The sequence below is a fragment of the Hydra vulgaris genome, chromosome 05 (genome assembly GCF_038396675.1).
Source record: "Hydra vulgaris chromosome 05, alternate assembly HydraT2T_AEP".
Classification (NCBI taxonomy): Eukaryota; Metazoa; Cnidaria; class Hydrozoa; order Anthoathecata; family Hydridae; genus Hydra; species Hydra vulgaris.
In genome coordinates this window covers 13,841,597-13,868,996 of record NC_088924.1, presented here as the reverse complement: position 1 = coordinate 13,868,996, position 27,400 = coordinate 13,841,597, and the positions used below count along the sequence as shown (strand labels likewise).

The following is a 27,400-nucleotide window of genomic DNA, read 5'->3' as shown; positions in this document are numbered from 1 at the left end:
TTTTTCCACTAAATTTAAAATAGTATATTATTTTTCAATATTTTTTATACTTTTCAATATTTTTTATACTTTTCACAACTACAATCAAATTTTATTAAAAACCTGAAATATCTAAATATAGTATCATAGAACTTTCTATAAATAAATATATATCAGGCTTGGCCAGGCTTTCTATAAATGTATATATGCCATTCAAGAGAAATGTTATATATAATAAAATTTCTTTTGAATGACACTTTTGTCCGTAGGTTTTAACTTTGTACGAAAATATCTCATTATTGAAACTTGGAAAATCTTTTATATTTTAACATTTTTTATTGAATGCTTTTGAATCCACCATATAAAAAATCAAATAAAAAAATAAATAAATAAAAAACTTCAATTTTGGCCACCCTATATCTCACTGTGCAATAGCTTGATTTTTTGCGGTTTTGATATTTTTAAGAAGCATTTTTAAGAAGAAGATGGACACGCACTATTTACTAACGAAAAAATTAACAATGGGTCTAAAATTTCATTTATAAATGGTAAACTATTTCATAGAAATTTCAAATAAAAATAAAACTATTTCATAGAAATTTAAAATAAAAATAAAAGTATTTCATAGAAATTTAAAATAAAAATAAAAATATTTCATTGAAATTTAAAATAAAAATAAAAATAATTCATAGAAATTGTCAAAAATAAAACTGGTAATAATAAAATCATAAATTTTTTTTGCTTTTCAGTATGTTTTAAAACCATCAAAATTTTGCTTTTTACCAAGTTTATAAAAAGTACCAAAACCAAAATTTTGGTATTTAACTGATTGGAGGTGCTGATATTATACATAAATTATTAAAAATTTCTTTGGTAAACATTACTTTCACTAAGTTTATTTAATTTCTTGTTTATTAACAATACTTAATAATTAAAATTTCATTTGTTTTGCTTTGTTTTTTATCATTATGTGTTACATTTTTTCTGTTATACTGCAAAATCTTTTAACAAATCAAATTTAAAAAACAAACAGTTATATACCTGTTGCATGTCTGTATGCTTCAATAGCAGCTGATGTATTTTTTAACTCAATATACTCATGGCCAAGAAGTGTCCATGCGGCAACATACTCTGGATTCAAACGCAATGATTGTTTAAAATAGAGAACTGCTTTATCATGATCGCCTCGCAAACTGTAGTAATTACCTGCAATAACAATTAAAAATAAAAAATAATAAAATTGACCAAAGGTAACAAAAAAAAATAAAAGTAAAAAAAAAAAAAAAAATGAAAAAGTAACAAACAAAAAAAAAAAAAACATTAAATAAGCCTACTGTTTAAAACTCACCAACGACACCACATGTTTCTGCTCGATATTTATCCACTTCACAAGCACGATGGGCCAGATAACTAAGTTCCACTCGATCATCCTAACGCAGTAAGTTTTTTTAAATAAATTTATGCAATATTTTTCATAACATATCAAGGAGTTATTTAAATAAATTAAACATAAGAAAAAAGTAATAATCAAATACAATAAATCAAACAGTATATAAAATAAAAGTACTTAAAATACAATTGAAAATAGTAAGAAAACTTACATCTATTCTAATCTATTTTCTAATATTCTAATCTATTTCAAATCACAATGGTTGTGATTTGAAATAGATAAGAATATTTTTATTTCAATGTGATTAATTTTATCGAATGACAAAAAAAAAAGAAAAGAAAAAAAAAAGAATTATGTCTGCTATAAATACGAATGGCTGGAAATAAATCTTACATTACCATGCTGTATGCTTGTAAATCGCTATATAAAATGTCATTAATGACATTTTACGTAGGGTATGTTGGCAAGTATTTTACGCAGAGTATGTTGGCAAGTATTTTACGTAGGGCATGTTGGCAAGTATTTTATGTAGGGTATGTTGGCAAGTATTTTACGTAGGGTATGTTGGAAAGTATAGGTTTCAAGTAAAGGTTGCAAAAATAAAATTAGAACATTAATATAATTTCCCATTAAAACAAATCAAATTATTTATAAGTGCAAGTTGCAATCACTGTTTTTTTATTAAAACAATATGCAGTAATAACAAAGAAAGTTTAACTCACATGGATGTAAAGAATGTTGGAATAAGTATCAATATGATCTAACATATAAGGATCCATTGTTTGCAAACATTTAAAATGTTCTACAGATGCTTCAAAGTCTAAAGAAAAAATTTAGTCAAAAAATTTGTGTAAATACTAACAAACAGAAAAAAACTATATTTGATACAAGCTGAACTTTAAAATCATTTAATACTAAAAACTTAGTTTTTATACCTTTTTTTAAAAGGTATAAAAAGTAAATAAAAAAGCAAATAAATTTCTTAGTGAATAAATACATTCTTTTTAAAAAAATTTCATCAGCAATTTTTAATAAAATTTAAAATGATTGTAGTTTTTATTATACTCTCTTAAATTTCTTGAAATCATAATTTTCATTAAACTTACTGCAACCCCTTTTTCTTTTTAAATTATGGTTTAGTTATATAGGCAACTTTTCCTAGCAGAAAAGAGTTACATTCACTTACTGGAGTTATTATTGTAATAAAGAGATTTTTTCATAAAACATCGATTTTCTTTGAATACTTTGAAACCATTTTCTAACTACTAGTGATAATTTAAACAGTTTTTATTTATAACTTTTAATACGCTATCCTTAACATTCATCTGCACCACCTTTTTTTACATATCAGCATTATTTATTTTATTTTATTAAAAATATTTCTGCATCACTTTTTATTTAATTAATTAATTAAACACATTTTTATTTGCAGAAATAAAAATGAAGTAGAAAATAAAAAATGATCATAAAGAGGAGAGTGAGGCACCATGACACATAAGGCACCATAAAACAAAGCAATAATACAGCGATATAAAAGTATTGTGACAAATCTTTTTGAGTCGTAATTAGTTACTACTAGACATATTGTTTAATGTATAATTCAAACCAGAACATGTCAATAATATTGCGCAAGGTTCAAATTTGTGTTTTTTCTGTTGCAAAGCAATTTATTAATTTTTAGAGTTGTTGCGTTTTACAATGTTTTATTCACTGTATTCTTCGGAAAGTGCATCTATTGTGTAAACTATATTTCATGAGCTCCAGTGTGGCAAAGCTATTTAATAAAATAATTTTTTCAAAAACAAAAATTGTTTGTATTTTAAACGATTAATGTATCGTTTTGTAAATTACTCGATAGTCAAGCATACTATAATTAATTACGGGGAGGAAATATTGACCTTTATACTATAATGTTTCACCTAACTTGGTGCCATATTCGGTTGACCATTTAATAAAGTTTATGTAATAAAAGTAAATATTATGTTATTCAGTATTTATGCATGCAGTATGATGATGTACTTATATGTGATATCAAATCATATGACCATGGATTGAATTTTTATACATTGTAAAGCCTCTTAGATACTTATTAAATATTATTAGATTAGAATAAGGCTATGAAAGAGAAACTAGTAAAGGAACCTTTTCGAGTAATTCAATGGAGGTAGCTGTTGATTTAGTTTTAACAGGAGGGTGTTCATTAAGAAATGCTGCAGAAAAAATGAATCTTAATCACAACACCTTTTGCAGGTAATTTATGCTAATGTATTCTGCACCAATAAATTTATGCTAATGTATTTTGCACCAATAAGTATTTGTCCTACTTAGTAAATGAAACTTGTATAAGTTTGTGACTAAAAGCGAATTCTGTGTATATGTTAAAAGAAAAAAAGGAATAAAAGAAAGAGAAATCATTACTATGAAACCCAATTTTTCTACAAGAATTTGAAGAACTGAAGAGCAAGAAAATCTTTTGAAGCAGTATATATTACCTGCTCTCAAACGTGATATGGACAGTCTGTTGTAAATTTAAGATCTATTACTTTTAATATGGCTATAATAAATAATATAAAAGTTCCTAGTAATTGGATTAAAGAGAAGAAAGCTGAAATATCATGAATGCGCTTATTTTTAAAGCGGCTTATCTTTAAGCATTGGAATGCCAGTAGGATGCTCTTTATCAAGAATGACATCTTCCAATAATTACAATATACAAAAGCTTTATATTAATTTGGGTACATTTTAATTAATAGAATTAAAATTTGGAAATGGATTTTGCATTTTAAATCTTGATGAAACAGCCACCACCACTCTACAAAAATGTAATTTTATATTAAAAACATTCTCATCAAAGGAACATCCATCTTTACTTTTATTTGATAATGACGAGAGCCACTTATCTAACTTCTTGTGTTAACATCGAATATGAAAAAAGTTTTACACAAACATTCCAAGTGGATTTAGGAACATTCCAAGTGGATTTAGGAAAAGTGGAATATTTCCTAAATCCACTTTGATATTTTTCTTTTGACAAGAGTGTATTTTCAGAAGCAGATTTTTTATGTAATGTTGTTACTGATAGAAACACTTCAAATACATGTCAAACAAACACTGGAAAAACACTGAATACCAAAAATTTATTATTCTCACCAGAAAACCTTTTTGTCAGTTCTGATCCAAGTACAAGTCAAGCCAATGATTCTGAAATTATTAACTTTGTAAGCCTTTCTCAGTTTAATGGATTTCCAAAGGCCCCTGAAAGAAAAAGAAAAGAAAACCTCGTGGGAAAACTAGTATTATAATAGCAACAGATACTCCAACAAAAACTGTGAAGTAAAAGAAAAGAAAAGGAAGATTTAGAAACAACTGTTAAAAAAAAATTAAGCTCTTGTCTCTGAAAGTGATTTATTAAGTGATAAACATGATTCCTATTTTTAATTCTAAAAAATTATTGAGTCTTAAGAAAAAATTGTTTCTTAAAACTCTAAGTTTTTTATATAAATTTTTTGTGTTGTTTTCCGACATTAAAAAAATTTTTTATTATCCTGTTTCATGGTGCCCCATAGACTGTTTCAAGGTGCCCCATTGGTGAGGCACCTTGATACAAAATTCGAATTTTACTTAATAAGTTTTTACAAGTTTGACCTCTTATATTTTGTTAATTTAAGAACTTAATTTTGAAGGTATAATGTTATAATAGTAGTATGTTAAAAAACTAATATATTATGTGTATAAACAGTAAGTCAAACACAATTTTTCTAGGTGTAGTTATGCGTGTGTGTATATGCATTAGTGTTTGTGTGTGTCTATATATATATATATATATATATATATATATATATATATATATATATATATATATATATATATATAATATATATATATATATACATATATATATATATATATATATATATATATATATATATATATATGTATATATATATATATATATACACATATGTATATATATATATATATATATATATATATATATATATATATATATATATATATATATATATATATATATATATATATATACACATTTATATGTGTATATATACATGTGTGTGTGTCTGTGAGTGTAAACTTTTTTTTGCAACAGACTAATAAATTTTCAATCTTATATAAAAAAGTTATATAATACCTGTGTTTGTAATTACATTCAATATTGTGTTAATTAAATTTGTTGAAAGTATTGATATTCATCTTTAAACTTGTATTTTGTTTTTTAGCATTTCATAGCTTTACTATAGCACATTTATAAAAAAATAATTTGATACAAGACACTATGCAAATTATATTGAGTGCCAATTTTCAAATGTTATGGTAGTTACAATAGTGGTTTAACATACAAAAAACTATCAGATATTTACTAGGTGCAAGTTGCCACTTTATATAACAAGGTTAAAAAACTTAATCTGAAAACACATGGAAAATCCATAGTTTTTACAAATATGCAAAAAATTAAAAGTTATACAACATGTTTTGCTACGCCAATCATGTCTAATCTCTGGTCAAATGGTTATGTTCATAAGGATACCTATGGATAAAAATAACCGGAAAGTGGACCACCTAAGGTACAGTATGTGAAAGTGAACCTAATGTACAGTATAATCAAAGTCAGGACGGTTTGATTCCATTTACTTTTTTGACTGGTTTATTATTTTTTTTTGTCAAATTGCAATATCTTAAGTTTCTATTAGTTATAAACTAAGCAATCTTTAAAGATAATATCAAAAATAATATCTTTAACTGTTAACTCTACTCATTTATTGCGACCACTTATTGCGACCATATATTGTGATGTTGTATTTTATGGAGGAAATACTTGATCAATCAGAATCTCTTGTTCAAAAAAAGCACAAACAATTACAAAAATTAAATCTCATCGTTATTAACTTTACTTATAAACATTATATTCGTCAGATCAAAAAGTAATCAGTGATTTCATAGCTTTGTTTTAAAAAGTATGGTGTTTAACCATTATATGTAAGTATTATCCTCAATTGTTTGCCAGATGATGATAAAAACTGTTAAAAACAATGTTAGCCAAGAAGTAGTTAGTGTACTTTAACAATTGTGTCGTGTTGATGTCAAGAAAAAAAAAAACTTAATTGGAAAAAAAATAATACATTTAACCATAAAAAAGTATTTCTTCAAAAGATTTTCTGGCAAAATTTAAAGATGTTCCACTTGTATTGTCTTCTGTAAGTAAAACTGATATGAGACTCTTTTTATGCTGGCAAAATTTAAAGATGTTCCACTTGTATTGTCTTCTGTAAGTAAAACTGATATGAGACTCTTTTTATGCTGGCAAAATTTAAAGATGTTCCACTTGTATTGTCTTCTGTAAGTAAAACTGATGTAAATGAGACTCTTTTTATGCTAATCCTCTTAAAACATACTCATTAAAAAAAAAAAAACACAAATGGGTGTTTGTTATGAAATAATATTATATTATTTTAGTAATAATAAAGGTGAAACTAGACTGTTGTTTTTGTTAAGTTTTAAAACAAAACAATGTGTTATTAAATTGGGTAACTTTGAACCTATTTAAAGTTACCTCATTTGTGGGGTAACTTTAAATGACTAATTAAGTTTATATTATACAGATTCCTTTCATTTCAATATTTTTTTGAATTTGAATTATGTAAGAGTCAATCTATATGCATTTTATTAAATTTTAACCATTGTCAATATTAAAGAAAGAAGATGTAAAAATATATAAAAACGTTCAAAATAGGTTTCTTGTACAAATCTAATTTTAGGCAAATGTCGAAAAACATTTGTGAATGTCATTTCTGTTTAAACAAATACCTCTTAAATTATAAAGTGCAGTAGCAATCTGTGATTTGATATATGTACTGTTCTCAAATCCTTCTAAGCTAATCTTTTGGTAGCGTGAGAGTGCTTCTTCATTCATATGTAACTCCATTTCCGCATAAGCATAAAAAAATTCACACATCCAATGCTTCGGCAGCTTAAGGTCTTTAAGCTAGAAAAAATTATTTTAAAAAGCAATAGCAATAATTAAAAAACACAATTAATAAATTAAAAAATGATAATAATAATAATAAAAATTGCAAATTATTTAACAATTATTATTAATATAATTTTATCAAATTAAATATAAATATAATAATTAAAATAAAATATAAATGTAAACAATATAATGAATAGAAAAACAAACATTTTATTTCGCAAATGATTGTATAAAAACATTTTTATAGGAAACCTATAAACATAATAATTAAGTAATTACTATCTGTCTATCTTCACAAAGGTCAGCAAGCTCTTGCCAAGCACACCACAGCATAGGCTGCATTTGAACAGCACATTCAAAGCTCTCTGATGCTTCTTTGAAAAGAGATATTCTTTTCAAAACTACTCCATTTCTAGTGACATCAATTTAGTTCTAAAAAAGCTATTGCAACAACATCTACATAAAAATTCATAACCATAATAAACATAAACCACACAATTCTATATACTTACAAGTAGAAGCCAAAAGCATCTAAACTGTCTTCATGTTTTTTTAAATCATTTTTGAGCAACACAAGATCTTCAAAGTCATCTTCATCAACAGACTTTTCATCTTAAAAAAATAGACATAGCTTTATTAAAATAAATGAACAAACCATTATATTAAAGCAAGGTATACTTAACTTATACTTTTTGAGTTTACTTAGCTTATTTACACCACTTTTTATTGAGAAAAGTAGTGTTTAAATCAATGCAATACTGCTTGGCGAAGAAAATCAATGCAATACCACTTGGCAAAGAAAATCAATGCAATACCACTTGGCAAAGAAAATCAATGCAATACCGCTTCGTGAAGAAAACAATTATATAAACTAGTCAGAGAATTTGCTAAAAATCTATCAAAAAGCTGGATAAACATTTCAATGAATTTATGAGTATACAATTTATGAAGAACTATTAAAAATTATTCTTAAAATTTGTTCAAATGATATTATAAAACCAAAATAAAAAATAATAAGGACATACTAGTTAAAGCAGCATAACATTACACAAACATGTTTGCTACAACATTTTGCTAACATCTTAGTCACAGCAGTGCACCAAATGACATGTTATTTATAGAAAAATTTATAAGGTAAAAACAGATAAATCCAATCTAAATCCAGCTAAATAAGTGATATTTTATTTTTAAACCAAAGATGGTTTAACTATAAAAACATTTATGTTTTAATTAATACTAACAAACAACCCTTCTATACTTTTACCCATAGTTTTCTTTAATTGATTGCACTGTTATTGAAAATAAATTTAGTTTTGTTAAGCCACCATTTTGTTCCAATCAAGGTAACTGGTTTCCTTAATTGAAACAGCTTGCTTCTTTTAAAAAAATACTTGGTAAAATCAACAGAAATTAATTTAAAATTATTTGTATCTTTACAGTGACAATTTAGTTTTCTTTAATTGATTGCACTGTTATTGAAAATAAATTTAGTTTTGTTAAGCCACCATTTTGTTCCAATCAAGGTAACTGGTTTCCTTAATTGAAACAGCTTGCTTCTTTTAAAAAAATACTTGGTAAAATCAACAGAAATTAATTTAAAATTATTTGTATCTTTACAGTGACAATTTAAACATTTAATTTCAAAATTTATCATAAGATTAAAATTGCCCAGCCATAATGAAGTTCTACAAATAATATATTGTGCAAAAGCTTCAGCTATTAAGACGCTCTTTTACTTCATAAATTAAAAATCACTAAATTAAGTTTTATTTTTATGTTTTGTGATTGTAACAAACTATTTTTAAACTTGCGCTTTCAAACTGTAATTGTAACAAATTATTTTTAAATTTGTGCTTTCAACAATTTCTTCGATTGTATCACTGATTAGTTAAGAAAAACTTTATAGTTCCAATTAAGAAAACTTTATAGTTCCAATCAAGAAAACTTTATAGTTCCAACCAAAAAAACTTTATAGTTCCAATAAAAAAAACTTATAGTTCCAATCAAAAAAACTTTATAGTTCCGATCAAAAAAACTTTAAAGTTCCAATCAAAAAAACTTTATAGTTCTGATCAAGAAAACTTTATAGTTACGACCAAGAAAACTTTTGGACTATCTTGTTATACCACTGCAACAGGGCTCAATTTAACGATAAGACATCGAACATTGTCCGGCTAAAACCTAAGACTGTCCGATCAATTTACAAAGTAATTGGACATATTGACCAACAGGAATTAAATTCTACAAAATAAAGCTTGGACAGGAATGGCGTGCCATCGAGTGCTATTGCTGACCGCGCAAATGATTTTTTTGGTTACAATTTGACCACAACTGTTTAGATGTTTTGATGATTTAAACGCTTTAGATATGCGCTGAAAAAAAGAAACGTTAAGCTAAACATAAACTAGGAAAAAAAAAAGAAAAAACTAAAAGAATAAACAAAACAATTCCTTACAAAAAATAATATAAATTAGCTTTAAAATAAAACTAAAAAAACTCGAAGTTAAAATTACTTTTTGTTACATTTTTAATTGCTTTTGAAAAAAATTACTTTAAAACTTATCTTTTTAAAAATTATAGTTACGCAAAACGCTTTTACAAGTTACTTCTATTGATTGTTTAATAAATGAACAAATTTATTTTAATTGAAAAATGAAATTAAATTATTGAAAAGAAAAACAAAAATTTTTTTTAGTTGCATAAACATTTCTTTCAAAAAGTTGCAAAAAAAAATTGTTTAAAAAAATAATGTAATCTTTTTAATATTGTAATTTTTAATCATTTCATTCTTTAATTAGTAAGTCAAGTTAAAAAAAAATTAAGTTTAAATAACTCTTTATAAAAATAGAAAAAAAAATAATAATAATAAAGCAATTAAATCATGGAAACACTTAATTTAACTTATTCATAATTTAAACTAACTTAAAAAAATAATCTTTTAAAAGATTTTTAGAAAGACATGGAAAAATAGTTTCAAGCATTTAAATTTATCATAAAATAATACATACCTACTAAAAAAAAAAACTAAATTTAAAATTTAGTTTACGCATAATGCTTTATTTTAAACAATCATTATAATTAATTTTTAATTTTATTTAAAGCCTTTGCGTAAAATAAAAACTTTAAAAAAGATCAATAATTAAAAGTTATTCTTAACATAACAATGTTTTTATTGTGTTTAAATTGTTAGAACATCAAAACAGCCATTGTAAAGTTGTAAAAAAAAAAAAAAAAATTAGCGTTGTCAGTTACAGCTTAAAAATTTAAGTCTATCTCAAAAAAACATACAATATTAAATGGAAACTATTTTATTAAAAAACAAAAATCTGCGATGAAATATTCTAAATAATAAGGAAAGAAACTACAATTTCACTAGACTAATGTTAAATAAACTGAATAACATGACAAAGATTTTGATTGCATGACTCGGTTTCGTAAAACCATAAAAATTATATTTTAAAATTTGACCTGACGCTGTCCGACCCAATGTTTTGATAACTTGCTAACATTACTTTATACTAACAAAGATATAAAAAAAGTAAAGTTTTTAAAGAAGCCGTGATCTTAAAAAAAGATTGAGAATAGTGAGTGTATTGGACAATGTTTTTCAAAGAATAAGATAGTTTAGGTATGTTGAGCAATAAGGATGTAGATTTAAGTATCAGCATGTAGAGAGGTAGCAGCTTCAGGAAAAATTTAAAAATTAAAGTAAGAATTACTCCAAATTAAAGACAACCAAGCAAGAGTATATATATATATATATATATATATATATATATATATATATATATATATATATATATATATATATACATATATATGTATATATATATATATATATATATTTATATATATATATATAAGTATATATATATATATAAATATACAGTGTGCAAAATTTAGTTTTTTTGGCCATGGCAAACAAATGCCAAGGACCTGACTCCATGAATGGAATTGAATGAAAAATGGTTTTTATAGCACAATATTGTATTTGGTTTTAGAAATGATTATTGTAATTTTTTTATTAGAATATTGCCCTCCTTTCAATAAATTATTTAATAACTTTTTTTACCAACTCTTTAAATGAGTATATGACTTATGCATATGGCCATGTATGTATATTACCAACTCTTTAAATGTATATTACCAAATGTATATTATATATATTACCAACTCTTTAAATGAGTATATGACTTGAGTATATGACTTTAAAGTTAAAAAGAAAAATGAGGTACCCATCTGCAAATTGCGATAAGTCGCACCATGCAGATTGCAAATGCCAAGTTCATAAAGATATAAAAGATATGAAAAAATATATAAATTTAATTATAATGAAAAAAAAAAAAAAAATTTATTATTATTACTCTTATTTTGCTCTTTGTTTGGAAAACTGAAAAGTTAGCATAAAATTAAACAAACAAATGTGTTTGTGCAGTCGTGGACAAGCGTGCGATCGCACTCCAATCATGACCACGCAAGTAATTGTTTTTTTTGAAAGCTTGACCACAGTTTTTTAGATAATTAAAAATGCGCTGAAAAAAACAAATGGGAAAAAAATTATAAACAAGATAAACTATATAAAAAAGAAAGAAATCTTAACGAAAAAAAAATTAAAAACTATCGCTCTAAAAAATTAACTAATGTGAGAAACTAAAACTCCAATAAAAACTTATTCTTAATTATACTTTGCAATTACGTTAAGGTTGAATAACTTGTTGCGTTGGTTTGACAAGTTTCTAACTGATTTTTTTTAGGAGAATAGCAAATAAATCTTTTTTTCTTTTTTTTTAAAAGTCTGAATAAAAATATTTATATGATTATTTTTTATTTATTCGTGTATTTTTATATATTAATCAAAAAAAGAATACATAAACAAATAAAAAAATAATATAAATAATTTTAATTAACATTAGAAAAATTAAAAGATTTCTTTTAAATTCTCCTAATACAAAAAATTTCAGTTAACAACCTTTTCAAACCAACGCGACGAACTACAAAACTTCGATTTTTTTTTATATTCTTATAATATTAGCTTAACTCTTTTAAATAAAAAAAAACTTTCATCTAATTATCGTTTAATAAAAAACTAACTTTATTTAAATTATCAAAAAGTATTTTTATAAAAAGTTTATTGAAACGCATTCGTTGTTGTTGTTTATAAAATAAAAAAAAACAGAATACAAACTGTTTAAAAAAAAAAATTTGTCATTAAAAAAAAAACTTTTGAAATAAAAGTTTTATTTAATATTCTATGATACTTATTTAATAGCATTTTAAAACTTTATTTAAAAGCGTTTAAGTGTAAAGAAACTTTATCAGAAAGTTTACATAGCATAACAAAAAAAATAACTTTGTTATGTTTTTGACTATTAAATTTATGGATTCATCAAAAAGTTTATTAAAAAAATCATTTTCATTGTTGCTTATAAAGTTAATTTTTTTGATGTTTTAAAAACATTTATAGTCATCAAAAAAAAAATACTTTTTAACAATATAATATCTTTAATTTAATAATTTAAATAAATGTCTTTTATAGCATACAAACTTTAAAAGTAATTTCTCACTTTATTACCTTATACTTTATTTAGCGCATTTTGTAAACATTTTCAAAAATCAAGAAAGCTGTGGTTAAGTTGTCGCAAAAAAAATAATAAATATATGGTCAGGAATAGAGTACAATCGCACGCCTTTCCCGTCCACGACTGGTGTTTGTGTATATTTATTACAACACCCAAATCTACAAAAAATATATTAAGTGTACAAGTTTGTATATATATATTATTAAGTATATAAGTGTGTATATATATGTGTGTAAACTTAAAATATTATATAAATTTACAAAAATAATACAAATATAAATAAAAATACCTAAAACATCAACCATCTTGTATCTTTTTTGCTTTTCAAACTCCTTTAAACAAAAAATTTCAAATTAAAAAAAAAATTTATTATTTTTAAAATGCCATTTCACTATATGTATCAATGTTTCCTGCTATGTCTTTTTTATAAATGTTAGCAATATTAAAAATGTTGGCAATACTAATAATATAAATGTTTTTATAATAGCAAATTGCTTTTAAAAAAGTGAAGACTGATATAGGGTGACTTTTAATACGTGAGCTTACTTTAAACATTCCTACTTCAATTTGTTTTATGCACCATAAAGAAAAAAACAGTGCGTTTTTCCTATGCGTTTGTTTTGACAAATGACAATGGATACTTGAACTAATTGACAGATAATATTATTCACTAAATATACCTCAAGACTAATGTTTAAAATAACCTTCACAGTACTTAGTCTGCAGTTTGGATACTGATCATTATAGACCACTGATTCAAGGGTCAGGCACAATGCCGAATTTTTTTAAACATTTTAAAAACTAAAAGAAAATCTTTTATAATGTTTATAACAACTCAATGATTTAATTATTTCTTTTGTTCATCTTACATAAAAAGTTTTGCTTCAAATATTTTAAACTTTGCAAACTACGCATAGCATGAAGTGGTTATAAAAAAATATTGACTTTTTTAATTATTAAATAATCCATGTAGCGTTAGTTTTATTAGAATCTTATTAAAATAAAACATAAGGAGATAAAAAAAATGTTTCCTTATTAAACAATCATTTATAGTATGTTGTTACTTTATATAAAAGAATGTCGCTTAATTTTATAAAAAAAATTAAAAAAGAGCGAAGCTTAAAAATTATTCATTTTAAACATTGTTTATTTTTTTTAGTTTATTTTTTTTTTCGTTAAGAATTCTTTACTTTTTTTAGTTAAGCTTATACTGCTGATTTAGGTGAGTAGTGTGACATCATACTGAAATAGCCTGCTGCCGGGGGCTTAAGTACATATATCGACTGAAAAATAGCCTGACTCGCAGCGGAGTGCTGCTACATCGACTGAGTGACCAAATACCACCTCGTATGTATGGTGTAGTGAAGGCATATAAGCCTGAACAATCTTACCCAATGCGAATTGTAGTATCTACAATAGGCACACCAAACTACGGAATCTCAAATTAGTTAGTAAAACTAATACAACCAATATTAAATGAAAACCCAACTCGATTAAAAAATTCGCAACAACTTGTAAAAAAAGCAAAATCGTGGGACATATCCAGTGACAAAATTCAGGTATCATTGGACGTTATAAACTTATACCCATCAATTCCTCTTAAAGAAGCGACTGAAGTACTCATAAGTTTATTGGAGGTGAGTGATAATTTTAAAAAAGCGACAAAATTAAATATGAAAGAAATAAAAATTCTGATAGAACTATGTTTATACCGACCATACTTTTTATGGAACAATGAAATATATGAACTTGAAAATTCAGGTCCAATAGGTCTTTCATTTATGGTAGTTTTAGCTGAACCTTTTCTTCAACATCTTGAAAAAAGAGCAATACAGCGCTGAAAAACAACCCATTTATTGATTTAAAGTCATTTTATAGATATGTAGATGACAGTCATGCTAGAGTCTCTAACATTACCCAGGCTGATCAATTTAAGACAATACTTAATCAACAGCATCCAAAAATACAATACATTATCGAATTTGAAAATGACAAAAAAAACACTAAATTTTCTAGAGATATGCATAATAAATATTAAAAATAGTAAATATGAACTTAAAATACGCAGAAAAATACAATTACTAACATTCAAGTTAAGGCAACATCAAACCATGATCCACAAATTTTAAATAGAATATTCAAGGGTTTTGTACATAGAGCATTTTATGTATGCAGTCAAAAACATATAGAAAATGAACTGAAATTCCTTATTCAAGTATTTGTCGAAAATGGCTACAAACAGTCTAATCTCATAAAAATCATAAAAGAAATAAAACGAAAGAACAAAAAATCAATAGTGACTACAAAAAACATTGAAAACATCACCAGTACATATCCAATGATTTCATTACCTAGGGTACCAATATTGTCTCCCAAATTACGTAAGGTGTTTAGGAAGGCAGGATATAAAACGGTCTTTAAATCAAACCTGAACCTAGAAGCAATATTAACATCAAGAAATAAATCCAAACTACAAATGAACAGCCACCCAGGAGTCTACCTTATTAAATTTCATTATAGCAAAAAGTATATAGGTGAAACAAAAATGCAAATAAAAACAGGCATGCAACAACACAAAAACAGGACAATAGGAAATAAAACAGAATGATCTGCATTAGCTACACACATGAGACATTGTGCACAACAAATTAACTGGGACAGTTGCAGAACTCTAAAAATGATGCTAAAAAGTTTGATAGGAAAGTTTATGAGGCATTTTAAATGCAGTACCACCAAAGCGCCCCTTAACAAAATGGTATCAATTTAGATGAGGGACAATATGTGTCAACAAAATTTTGGACACTATTTATGGTGCACTTACATCAGAAAAAGATGAAACCATCCCATTGACATAAAATAGAAATGCCGTTTTAAAAATAAGATAAAATTAAAAAAAAAAAGTTTTAGGGCTGAAGATGCTGGTCACAATAATCCAGCGAAAATTTCTTTTAAAAAATAAATTTGGTATCGCGAAAAACTTGTGTTAATTGATGTTTATAAAATAATAATTTACATACTCTCATACATGATGTCTACATTCAAAAAAATATACATATATATACACACACACACACACACACACAAAGGTTTTACCATAAAACATAGAAATGAGGTTGACAATTTTTTGTCAACTTCAAACACTTTTAGGTCAGCATTACTGAATGCCAACCCTAATTCTGAGGGCTGCATTAATAAAGGAGCTGCAAGGGCTTCAGTACATATAATGACTGAGGGTTTGGGGTTGCGCAGGTATTATTAAGATAAGAAAGAACTTAAAATAAAATCTTGTTTATTTTCATTATTCTTTGTTTTTTCTTCTTTTTTTGATCAAGTTAAAGTGCCCATTTTAAGAATGAAGATGCACAAAAATATTAGGAAACTGCATCCTTATATAGATATAGTAGAATACACATATATAAACCTAATTTTTTTTAAAAAAAATTGATTATATAAAAAACTTGATTAAACAAAAAAGTTTTTTTTATCTATCACAATCCATTCTGACCTGATTTTTTTTTTTATATACTTTACCTTCCTAAAGCTGAAAGGACTACTATAGTGGTAAACAAAAGCCACTACTTTATTTTGGTTGCAACTCTTTCTTAATTTTTTTAAACTCTGAAACATAAACCTTGACAAACAAGGCCTATGGAGAAACAATTTGAGTGTGATAATACCAGCAACATGGTGGAGATCAAACTTGGAACTTCTTGCTTATGAAGTAAGTGCATTACCACTACACCACTACCGCAATATACTTATATACAACTGATATACTCATAAGAATCAATCTAGTATTTTTATAAAAATCTTGTGTTATCCTAATATTTATTTACTAAATCTTTTTATTTTATAATTATAGTTACTTTAAAATTATTTTAACATAAATCAACAGCAAGTTAGAGCATCAACAACAACTAAAAATCTTACATACCATATACCGAGAGTAGTAGTATAAAAAAATAGCTGGCTGACTTGTACAACTTTTTAAATGATTTGCAGCTCTAGAAAACTCTTTGCATTCAAAACATGCTTTCCCATATAAATATTTATCATACTCTGTCAGCAAAACTTGATTTTCTGTAAACATAAATGAACAGTCCAATGGCTCTTCTACAAGCAAAACCGAGGCAAGCTCAGAAGACCTATAATACATATTCATGTTAGATTGGGTAAATGTTTATCATAAATTCTATAATTTTAGTAATCTTTCAAAAGAATTTCATTTTAAAGAAATTCAAGCAATCCTACCACTTCATGTTTTGTGTTAGACATCGCAAAGAACACTCATATGCATTACAAAGAAGACTTTTCTTCATAGTGGCTAGTGTTGGAAACATTCTTTTCAATTTTGAACTTTATATTACTAAAAAAAAATTTAATTAAAAAATAACAGTAAAATATAAGCATAGCAACATAGCAAGTGTTGAAACTAATGGTGCTACAGTTATAACTTAAAACTAGGAATAATTGTAAACTAGTTAGCTATACAAATTTTAATCACTTATGTTTTAATATCAAATAATTGGTATATACTATTTATATAAAAATAACTTGAAATCACTAAAATACCCCAAATATTTAATTTAAATAAAGTTTTGAAAGAGAGAGAAAAGATCTTAGGTTGTAAAGGTTGTATAAAATAATATTTAACAAACATTGTAAAAATTAAAAATTAACTTAATCAAGCAATAACTTGTGAATAATTAAATATTTTTTGAAATTGTGTCTCAGAGTTAAGAGTATCTTAGATCATGTTTTGTAGCTTGATTGCATACTAAAACTGTTTTAAACTCATATGCTGTCTTTGGTTGGAGAATTAAAACATTTAGCATCTTCTAATGAGCATACATAAGATCTCATCTGGAGTATTGATAAGTAACTTGGAAACTCTTTTCAATAAAAAAATATATACAATCTTGAAACTGTTTAAAATTGAGCACTACATATATCCTTTGTGCTTGATCAACTCAAGTCAAAGACTGTTAGCCTGCTTTCTAAAATAATAATTTCGAGTATTGAAAATTTACTTTTGGTAAATACGAGAAGTGAAAATAAAGATCAATATAGTGTTGGAAAGATATATCTTTTTATATATCTTTTCTAAGCCTGTGTTGGTAACTTTTTTAATAACAGAGATACAATTGAATCAGATGGCAGAGTGAAAAAGGCATAAAAGGGCAAAAGTAAGGCGAGCCAAGACCACATTAAACATAAAAAAATATTCTCCAACTTTAACAGTACAAAGTACATTATTTAGAAATTAAGAAAATTTATAGAAAAGTTATATACATGTATCTAGAGTATTAGGCTGAATGACAGTAAAAAATGGGCAAAGAGCTCCAGAAATAAATTTTCTGCAAAGAACAAAAAAAGATGATAATTAGAAGGATGTATGGTGTAAATCCAAACAATAAGAATAGTAGAAAAAAACTTAGATTTGGAATAAACTTAGCTAGATTGGGAAACACATTTGTATCTAATTGGATGCATCTATTAGAAACACTTACTATTAGAAACACAATTAAAAACCATTGGCTATGAGAAAACTAAATATTAGGTATCGCCGTATAAAGGGTTTTAATAAAAGAAAAAGGTTGAAGTAATCTTGTATATTGAAGAAACAAAATTGCAACTTAAAAACGCTACAAAAAAAATAATTAATTATAACTATCACATTGCACATTATGCATCGTAATTGTCATAATTATATATATACATATATATATATATATATATATATATATATATATATATATATATATATATATATATATATATATATATATATATATATATATATATATATATATATGTAAATTATGTTAGTGTATTTTACAAATAGAGTGCTCAATGTTCTTAAAGAACAGAGCAATAATTAATTAGTAAAAAACACTTATCTAACTTTTATCTTCGACTTGGAGTTTCACCATTGCTGGATCATCAGGAAGAGTTCCTGATGATCCAGCAATGGTGAAACTCCAAGTCGAAGATAAAAGTTAGATAAGTGTTTTTTACTAATTAATTATATATATATATATATATATATATATATATATATATATATATATATATATATATATATATATATATATATTATATATATATATATATATATATATATTAGTAGTAGAAAATCACTTAACAAAAATTTTTTCCATTTAACACTGTGTTTCATCAACAAAGATTCATCAGAAATGGATGATCAAATTAATAAAACTTCAATTTATACCAAAATTAAATTACAGGAAGTTGCAAATGTCTTAACTACTGTAAATTTTCACACATTTGTGGAATTTGCTGACGTTATTATAAAAAGAATTCTTTAGAAATGATTACTTATGCTATTTTTTTTAAATGTTTTTTTAAAAAGGGTAGTTAATGTAAATATTATTTGAACTCATTTATTTTTATAGTTTTTTAGGAGAAACTTATTTTCGTGCCTACATTTAGAAATTAATTCCGATCTTTTGTTTAATAAGCATTCTTGATTTGCATGTGTAATTATTTCAAATTTTTCTTGTAGGCATAGTATGCATTTTTTGGAAATATTGTTATATGCAGGCGCTGTTTTAAGGATAGACCAATTCAGTATAAAATCATCAATATTTTTTTCTTTTAATTCCCATATATATTTTGACAGCATGGTGTCTTTTGAATACTTTTTATTCTTGAAAGATTGCTTATGATTGGCAAAACGTTTTTTCCATTCACCCTCTGTTATGCCAATATATTGTTTATCAGGTACATTCTTAGAGGAAACAACACATTTATATACCACATTTTTTGATAAACAACTTCCACTCATTGGACAATTGATTTTTTGTTTACAATTACAATTTTCTGTAGTTTTTTCATTTAGGATTTCTTTTTTGTTTAACAAAGCCTTATTGTGACCTTTTATAACTCTTTCCATATTTTTTGTGCAACTGTAGCTAACTTTAATTGTATTTCGATTAAAAATTTTATGTAGTTTATTAGATCGCGGGAAATGCTTATCAACCAATTTTAAAAACACTTTTCCTATGTTAGTAGAAACATTTTTGCTATATGGGGGGTTGAACCAAATTACATTTCTAGTTCTATTTCGTTTTTTTGTATTCTTTTTTTCAGGGTCAAATTTTAGTTCAAAATTTTCAAAACCACTTCTTTTTAGGGCATCTTCAAATATTCGTTTAGAGGAATTGAATACATTTTCATTTGAGGAGTTTTGATTTAGTCTGTAATTAATTGAAATCGGGATTTGTTTTAGAACTTGGGGTGGATGGTTAGAGTTAATGTTAATATATAATAGTTCATTGTTTGGTTTTTTGAAAGGCTTATATGAATTTTCAGAGAGGTTAAATGTGACATCAAGAAAATTCACAATTTTTAAATTTATGTTTATTTCGATTTGAAAGCCAATATTTTTAAAAATTTTTATAATATCTTTTCTAATTTTGTCGAGCTGTGGACCAGATTTTCTACGCATTACTATTAAACCATCGTCGCGATAAAGGCCTAAATCTTTTATATTGATTATTTTACTTAACAAATCTAAAATATATAGTCCAACAAATTCACAAATTTCTGCTCCGTCATAACTGCTCATTGTTACATCAAAGCAGTCATGTATGTTTTTCTTTTTCCAAGTTTCCTTATTAAAATAAAGTAAGGTTTTTCTACAATGTTTTATTATACGGATTGTGTCATCAGGAATAGCTGTGTGGCTTTTTGCAAATTCAATAGTCTTATCTAAAATATCTGCGGTTATTGAGGGGTAAAAATCATTAATGTCAAATTGAATAAATGTGCAGTCATTTTTATTTTCGATTATGGAGAACCAATTTATAACATCAGTGGTATTTTTCCACTGTTGCAAATTTAATTTATTTCTAAGAATATTATTAATTTTGTCCAATTTAATTTTGCTTATATGTCCAATCTCACTTTTTGAGGGAACCAATAACCTACAAGGAAGTTTGTTTTGAAAATTTGGTTTATGGTCTTTTAGTGTTACGAAGGCTTGGGCAGGGGCAGTTGATTCGATTCTATTATCAAGGTTTATTTTTTTAGCAATACTTTGCGCTTCTAAATTAATTGCCTTTTCCAAATTTTTAGGGGCTTTTTCATAAGAACTAGTAATATTGTCGCGTAAAATGCGTAGAAAATCTGGTCCACAGCTCGACAAAATTAGAAAAGATATTATAAAAATTTTTAAAAATATTGGCTTTCAAATCGAAATAAACATAAATTTAAAAATTGTGAATTTTCTTGATGTCACATTTAACCTCTCTGAAAATTCATATAAGCCTTTCAAAAAACCAAACAATGAAATATTATATATTAACATTAACTCTAACCATCCACCCCAAGTTCTAAAACAAATCCCGATTTCAATTAATAACAGACTAAATCAAAACTCCTCAAATGAAAATTTATTCAATTCCTCTAAATAAATATTTAAAGATGCACTTAAAAAAAGGTTTTGAAAATTTTTGACAAAAAATTGATCCTGAAAAAATGAATGCTAAAAAGCAAAATAGAATTAGATATGTAATTTAGTTCAACCCCCCATATAGCAAAAAAGTTTCCATCAACATAGGAAAAGTGTTTTCAAAATTGGTTGATAAGCATTTCCTCTTCTCTAATAAATTACATAAAATTTTTAATTGAAATACAATTAAAGTTAGCTACAGTTGTAAAAATAATATGGAAAGGGTTATAAAAGGTCACAATAAGGCTTTATTAAACAAAAATGAAATCCTAAATAAAAAAACTACAGAAATATGTAATTGTAAACAAAAAGCAAATGTCCAATGAGTGGAAGTTGTTTATCAAAAAACGTGGTATATAAATGTGTTGTTTCCTCTAAGAATGTACCTGTTAATCGGCATAACAGAGAATGAATGGAATAAACGTTTTGCCAATCATAAGCAATCTTTTAAAATAAAAAGTATTCAAAAGACACCATGCTCTCAAAATATGTATGGGAATTAAAAGATAAAAATATTTATGATTTTATACTGAATAGCTGTATCATTAAAACAGCGCATGCATATAACAATATTTCCAAAAAATGTATACTTACCTACAAGAAAAATTTTAAACAAATACACATGCAAACCAAAAATGTTTATTAAAGAAAAAATCGAAACTGATTTCTAAATGAAGACACGAAAACAAGGTTCTCCTAATAAAACTATAAAAATAAATGAGCTCAAATAATAGTTACATTAACTACCCTTTTTAAAAAAACATTTAAAAAAAATAGCATAAGTAATCATTTCTAAAGAATTCTTTTTATAATAGTGTCAGCAAATTCCACAAATGTGTGAAAATTTACAGTAGTTAAGACATTTGCAACTTCCTGTAATTTAATTTTGGTATAAATTGAAGTTTTATTAATTTGATCATCCATTTCTGATGAATCTTTGTTGATGAAACACAGTGTTAAATGGAAAAAATTTTTGTTAAGTGATTTTCTACTACTAATATAATTGCTCTGTTCTTTTAAGAACATTGAGCACTCTATTGTGTAGAATACTTTTTAAAGTTGTTTAAATATATATATATATATATATATATATATATATATATATATATATATATATATATATATATATATATATATATACATATATATATATATATATATATATATATACATATATATATATATATATATATATATATATATATATATATATATATATATATATATATATATATATATATATATATATATATATATTAACAAGGTTATAACTATTAACTTTTGCGACAAGGTTTTTTTTATATTCAGGCACTCGGAATCATAAATTGTAATGCTAGTAGAAACTACCTCTACAGCTGCATGACAACCAATAGGGTAATTGTGCATTTCAAGCACTCCTTAAATTTGCTAAAAAACAAGATTTATATAAAATCGGAATTATTAAAAACCATACTCTAATCCTGATCCTGATAAGAGTTATTTTATTAAAAGCTGTTTTTTAACCATAACTTTAATTATTTAGGCTTAGGTTGAGCTTTAGGTTTGGGTATAGTTTTCAATAAAACTTGTTTTGTTGATGAAATATAAGAGATGAGGAGTTGTTCCCGGGAATTTGTACCCGGGAATTCCCGGGAAAAATAAAAAATCGAATTTCCGAAATCCCGGGATTTTTTTTTTTCGGTACCCATGGATCAATAACTTTGATAAGATGAAAACACGGCCCCCACAAGGAGAGGGGGGGTATGGCGGACCGCGGCCCGGTGGTAGTAACCGGAAAAATACTAAATCCGAGTAAAATATTATTGTTTTAAATTAAAAATAAATGTGAAAAGAAAAGAAAAACTTTTGAACCAAAAACATTGTCTAAAATTAAAAACTAGAAAACAACCAGACATTTCAACAATTCAGGTAAGAGCAATTCCACGACCATCACAGCGTGACAACCGCCTTTTTTTTGTCTTAAGCCTTTAATATTTTAACATTAAAATAGCTATAAAAAGAATTTGTTTTGCTATTTAGTATGCTCATAATAGGTGCTACAAAAAACAAAAATTTGGGTAGATATATTAGCCTCTCATTCATGCAAGAAAATATGAAACGTCACAGCGTGACCAAAACATTCTCATTGTTTTTTAGTTTTTAGATCTTCACAGCGATTCAGCTAATATAGATGAACTGAATTATTAACTTGGCATTAAACAAAAAGTTTAGACATTACTCTTACAAGTTTTATAACTAAATTACATTTTTTTAAATTAAATTTCAAACAGGCGCAGCTTTAATTAAGTAATGGTAAACGTCATAGCGCGATCAGGCCCATTTGGGTAATTATAAACCAGATTAATGGGCTGTTTTTAATAAATTTAAAACTTAGTAGATAGGTATTAGACAAATATACAATTACATCTTCATAAAAATAGTTCTTACATAGTAATCTTCAGAACACGCCCATACTATATCAGTGTATAAATAGCGTCCATATTATATTGCTGTCATATATACAACGTTTTAAAGTTTTTCGGTGATTTTATCTGAAGACGTAAGTTGTTTCACTAAATACGTGGCACTTGAATAAGGTGGTATTTCTATTTTCCCAATATTGTTTTGAATTAGGTGCACTGCAAATATTCCTGGTTTTGCTAGTGCTTTTGTAAATAACTCATCAATTTTAAATTTTTTTATTGTACTTATAATATCTTCCATAGAAACAAAATAGACATTGAAATTAGTCTCATTTTAAACAGCTTCATTAAAAGTTAAACACAGTAAGCTTCTTGTGCCAATGTGCTGACTGCACTTCATCTTGCCACAAAGTTGAAAAATTTTCAGCAAAATCTACTTGAAGAACGGCTATGTCTGGATTACTTTGAAGTTAGACCTTATGATCACGATATGTCTTTGATTGTTTGTTTATTAAAATAATGCCAAAGAAATGAAGGTAAAGATTTTGAAAAGGTGCTGTAAAGATCATCAACTCTTCCCTTTTTTTCAATTTTTTTATTGTATTCTTTTCCATTACCATCTGCAACTTTTTCCCATTGGTACGATGTAATGCATTTATTCTTTTCAATTTCATTCAAAACATATAGGTTATGAAACTTTACAGCATCTTTGCTTGTTGTACACATATTATTATAACAAATGTCTTTTTCACTATCACATACAATGCTAAGAGGAAATTCATGTGAATACAATGGAAAATTTGTTTTCACTGTTTCTTTCTTGTTCTTTAATCTCACCAAAATGGTGTCTCTTTTACCAGGTGCTTGACGAGATATATCATCACGCTGGTAAAAATTAAGAACCAATTTTTTCTGGGCTATGGATTTCATTCATTTTTGTTAAAATTTTTGTACAACTTTAGTCCTCTTTCTAGCTGATATTGGTAGAGCTGACTCGGCTCTCTTAACAGCTTTTCTAAGAGTGCTCGCAGATTTGGAACGGGGTGATACAACAGCTACAGATTTTAATTCTGCTATTTTTTGTCTGCTCTTTCTCTTTCGTTACCTTTCTTTTTCTCACTGAGCCTCCAATTTAGCAAGTCTTCTTTCTTTTTTCCTTTTTGATTCTTCTTCTTTAACTACTTTTATGCAAAAATTTTTTAACTGTCTTTCACGATATTTCTTTTGACGTTCATTAGTAAGAGGCATAATATACCCTTGAAAGATTAGAAAAAAGCAACATAGTAGTTATGGAGATGCACGTACGTACAAAAAAAGCAACATAGTAGTTATGGAGATGCACGTACTACATCTAGGGCTCAATGGAGTTATAACAATCTCTTAGAAAGGCTCTCTGTATCCCATAGGAGAGCCTCAAGGATAGCTGAGCATTTATCCTCCAAATGTTGCCTATGCAAAACATTTTTCTTAATTTTTTTTATTACAAAATAATAAATATTTACAAAAGTTTTTACTATCTCTGCATAATAAATACGCATGTTTACAATAAGTTTACAAATCGTTCAGCTTTATATATTTTTCCATTTATAAATATTTTTATGATACACTTTTATATTATAAGAAAGCAAAAGAAAAAAACAAGCTTATTTACATTAGATTTACTTCGATCTATTCTAAAATATTCTTTAGTCGTGTTTTTATATATATACATTTTTTAATTTTTGTTTGTTTTTTGTGTTTTTATTTTTTTTTTGTGTTTTTTAATTTTTAATTTTTTTTTTATTTTTAATTTTATATTTTTTTCTGTTTTTTTTTTTTTTTTTAATTTTTGAGCCTTTGTGCGGAAAGAAATCGAGAATATGGAAAAAGGTTGATAATGAAGTTGGTAAAGATTAATAAAGTATATTTAGTAAAGAAAGATTTTATTAATTAATACTAAAAAATACAGGACTTTTACACAAATCATCACGTTACGAAATCTACAGAAAGAAATGCAAATAATAAAATATATATCATAAACTAAAGGCTGGCAGTGATTGTCTAATTATATATAACAATATTTTTGTTGTAAAAAAATATATGTTTAAAGGACACGGGAACACTCAACTAAACATTTAGTTCTTTCTACGAGCCAGTGTATTAGTTTAGCTCATATTTTTAGTTTCAGGTTCCCGTTCTCTATTTGACAAAAAACGTTTTTAATACAAAAAAGTTGACAGAAAATGTCCGTGGTATTTCTACGGACATGATAATTATATTTTAAAGTAATAATATTCCTGATGTTTCTGGTAATTATCCTGATCACTGCCGTTGGGTCAATACTTGAATTGTTAAACATATGGTGGCATCTGCTGTTCCATATTTCACTCATAATGGTTTGAGTGACTGTCAACAGCAGCTGCGAGATAGGGTTTTTCTCCGATAAATTCGCAGTTTTTCGAGAATACGGAATTTATTGGAGAAAAGTTGTTTTGGGATGTCAAGGAGTTATATACATGTTTAAAGTATTCCCATATTGTAACAGAGAGAGGACAGTAAGCAAAGATATGTAGATTGTCCTCAATTTTTCCGCAAGTTTTACATTTGTTGTTTTTAACGATCTGTTGCCTTGTGCTTTTGGCAAGCAAGGCAGCAGAAGGTAAGCTGTTATGGAGAAATCGAAAGAGGATGTTTTGCGTCGGTCCGTATGCGTGGGAGGTAAAATTTCTTTTCCAAATTTGGGTCCACGGCATTGTTGTTTTTGTTGAACTGTTCCAGAAAAGTTCTGCTGGCACGACTGTCTTTTTGTTTTTTGCCACTTCTAAGTAAAAATTTTTTGTTGATTTTAGGGGGATGTTAAAGAGGGACCCGTATTTATCTAAGATTTCAATTGTAGTTTTGTAGTACTGAGACATTTTGTTGTCCCAGTGTTTTGGAAACGTGTTTTGCCTTAAAAAATTCCAGCTTTCGTTTAGCTTAGTAAATTTAACAAGTGAACTTGCCACCCAATACTTTGAAAAGTATTAAGAATCGTGAGTTTTGTCCTCGTCGCGTTCTTTTATTTGAAAGAACGTTTTGAGGCGGATCGCAAGACTTTGCTCCTTCGGTGATAAAATTCCGAGACCCCCGCTTTTGACGGGTAAGAAAAGTGTCTCTCGTTTGACCGGGTTGAAATTGGTCTTTTGCCACAGATTTTCGAAAATGGCTAGATGCAAACGCTCTATTACCCAATCGGGAGTGGGCAAAACGTTTGCTAGAAACCACACTTTTGATATTGCTAGCGTATTTATCAGATTAGTCTTTCCCTTAAGTGACAAAGTACGCAGTCCCAGAAACTTGAGCTTTTTCTCTATTTTGTTAAGAGCTACTTGCCAGTTGAAATTGGTAGTATTGCTCAGTCTGGTGTAAAAAGTAACACCTAAAATTTTGAAACCGGTGTCATTGTTCCACTCTATGTTGTCCAATTCTGTGAAAATTTCGGGATCAAAACCCTCAAGAGCAAGACCCTTGGTTTTTGAGGCGTTGATCACTGAACCACTTGCTTTTTCGAATAATTTTAGGTTTTCAAAGAAATAGCGGACACATTTTACGTCCTTAGCAATAAAG

The 27,400-nt window shown here is 26.3% G+C and overlaps 1 protein-coding gene across 1 annotated transcript in view; it reads right to left on the bottom strand.

The window, feature by feature from the left end:
* The window catches only part of LOC136071878 (cell division cycle protein 23 homolog), a 43,536-nt gene extending 26,233 nt beyond the window's left edge, over window positions 1-17,303 (bottom strand). The window contains exons 1-9 of the mRNA XM_065797442.1: window positions 17,189-17,303; window positions 16,872-17,082; window positions 13,227-13,269; window positions 7,871-7,970; window positions 7,638-7,770; window positions 7,193-7,370; window positions 2,092-2,189; window positions 1,328-1,409; window positions 1,021-1,185 (exon numbers count right to left, since the gene is read on the bottom strand). Of these exons, the coding sequence (XP_065653514.1) occupies window positions 1,021-1,185; window positions 1,328-1,409; window positions 2,092-2,189; window positions 7,193-7,370; window positions 7,638-7,770; window positions 7,871-7,970; window positions 13,227-13,269; window positions 16,872-17,082; window positions 17,189-17,277 (1,099 nt within the window). The 5' untranslated portion in view covers window positions 17,278-17,303. The remainder of the gene's footprint in view (window positions 1-1,020; window positions 1,186-1,327; window positions 1,410-2,091; window positions 2,190-7,192; window positions 7,371-7,637; window positions 7,771-7,870; window positions 7,971-13,226; window positions 13,270-16,871; window positions 17,083-17,188) is intronic.
* Between the last annotated feature and the right edge of the window lie 10,097 nt (window positions 17,304-27,400).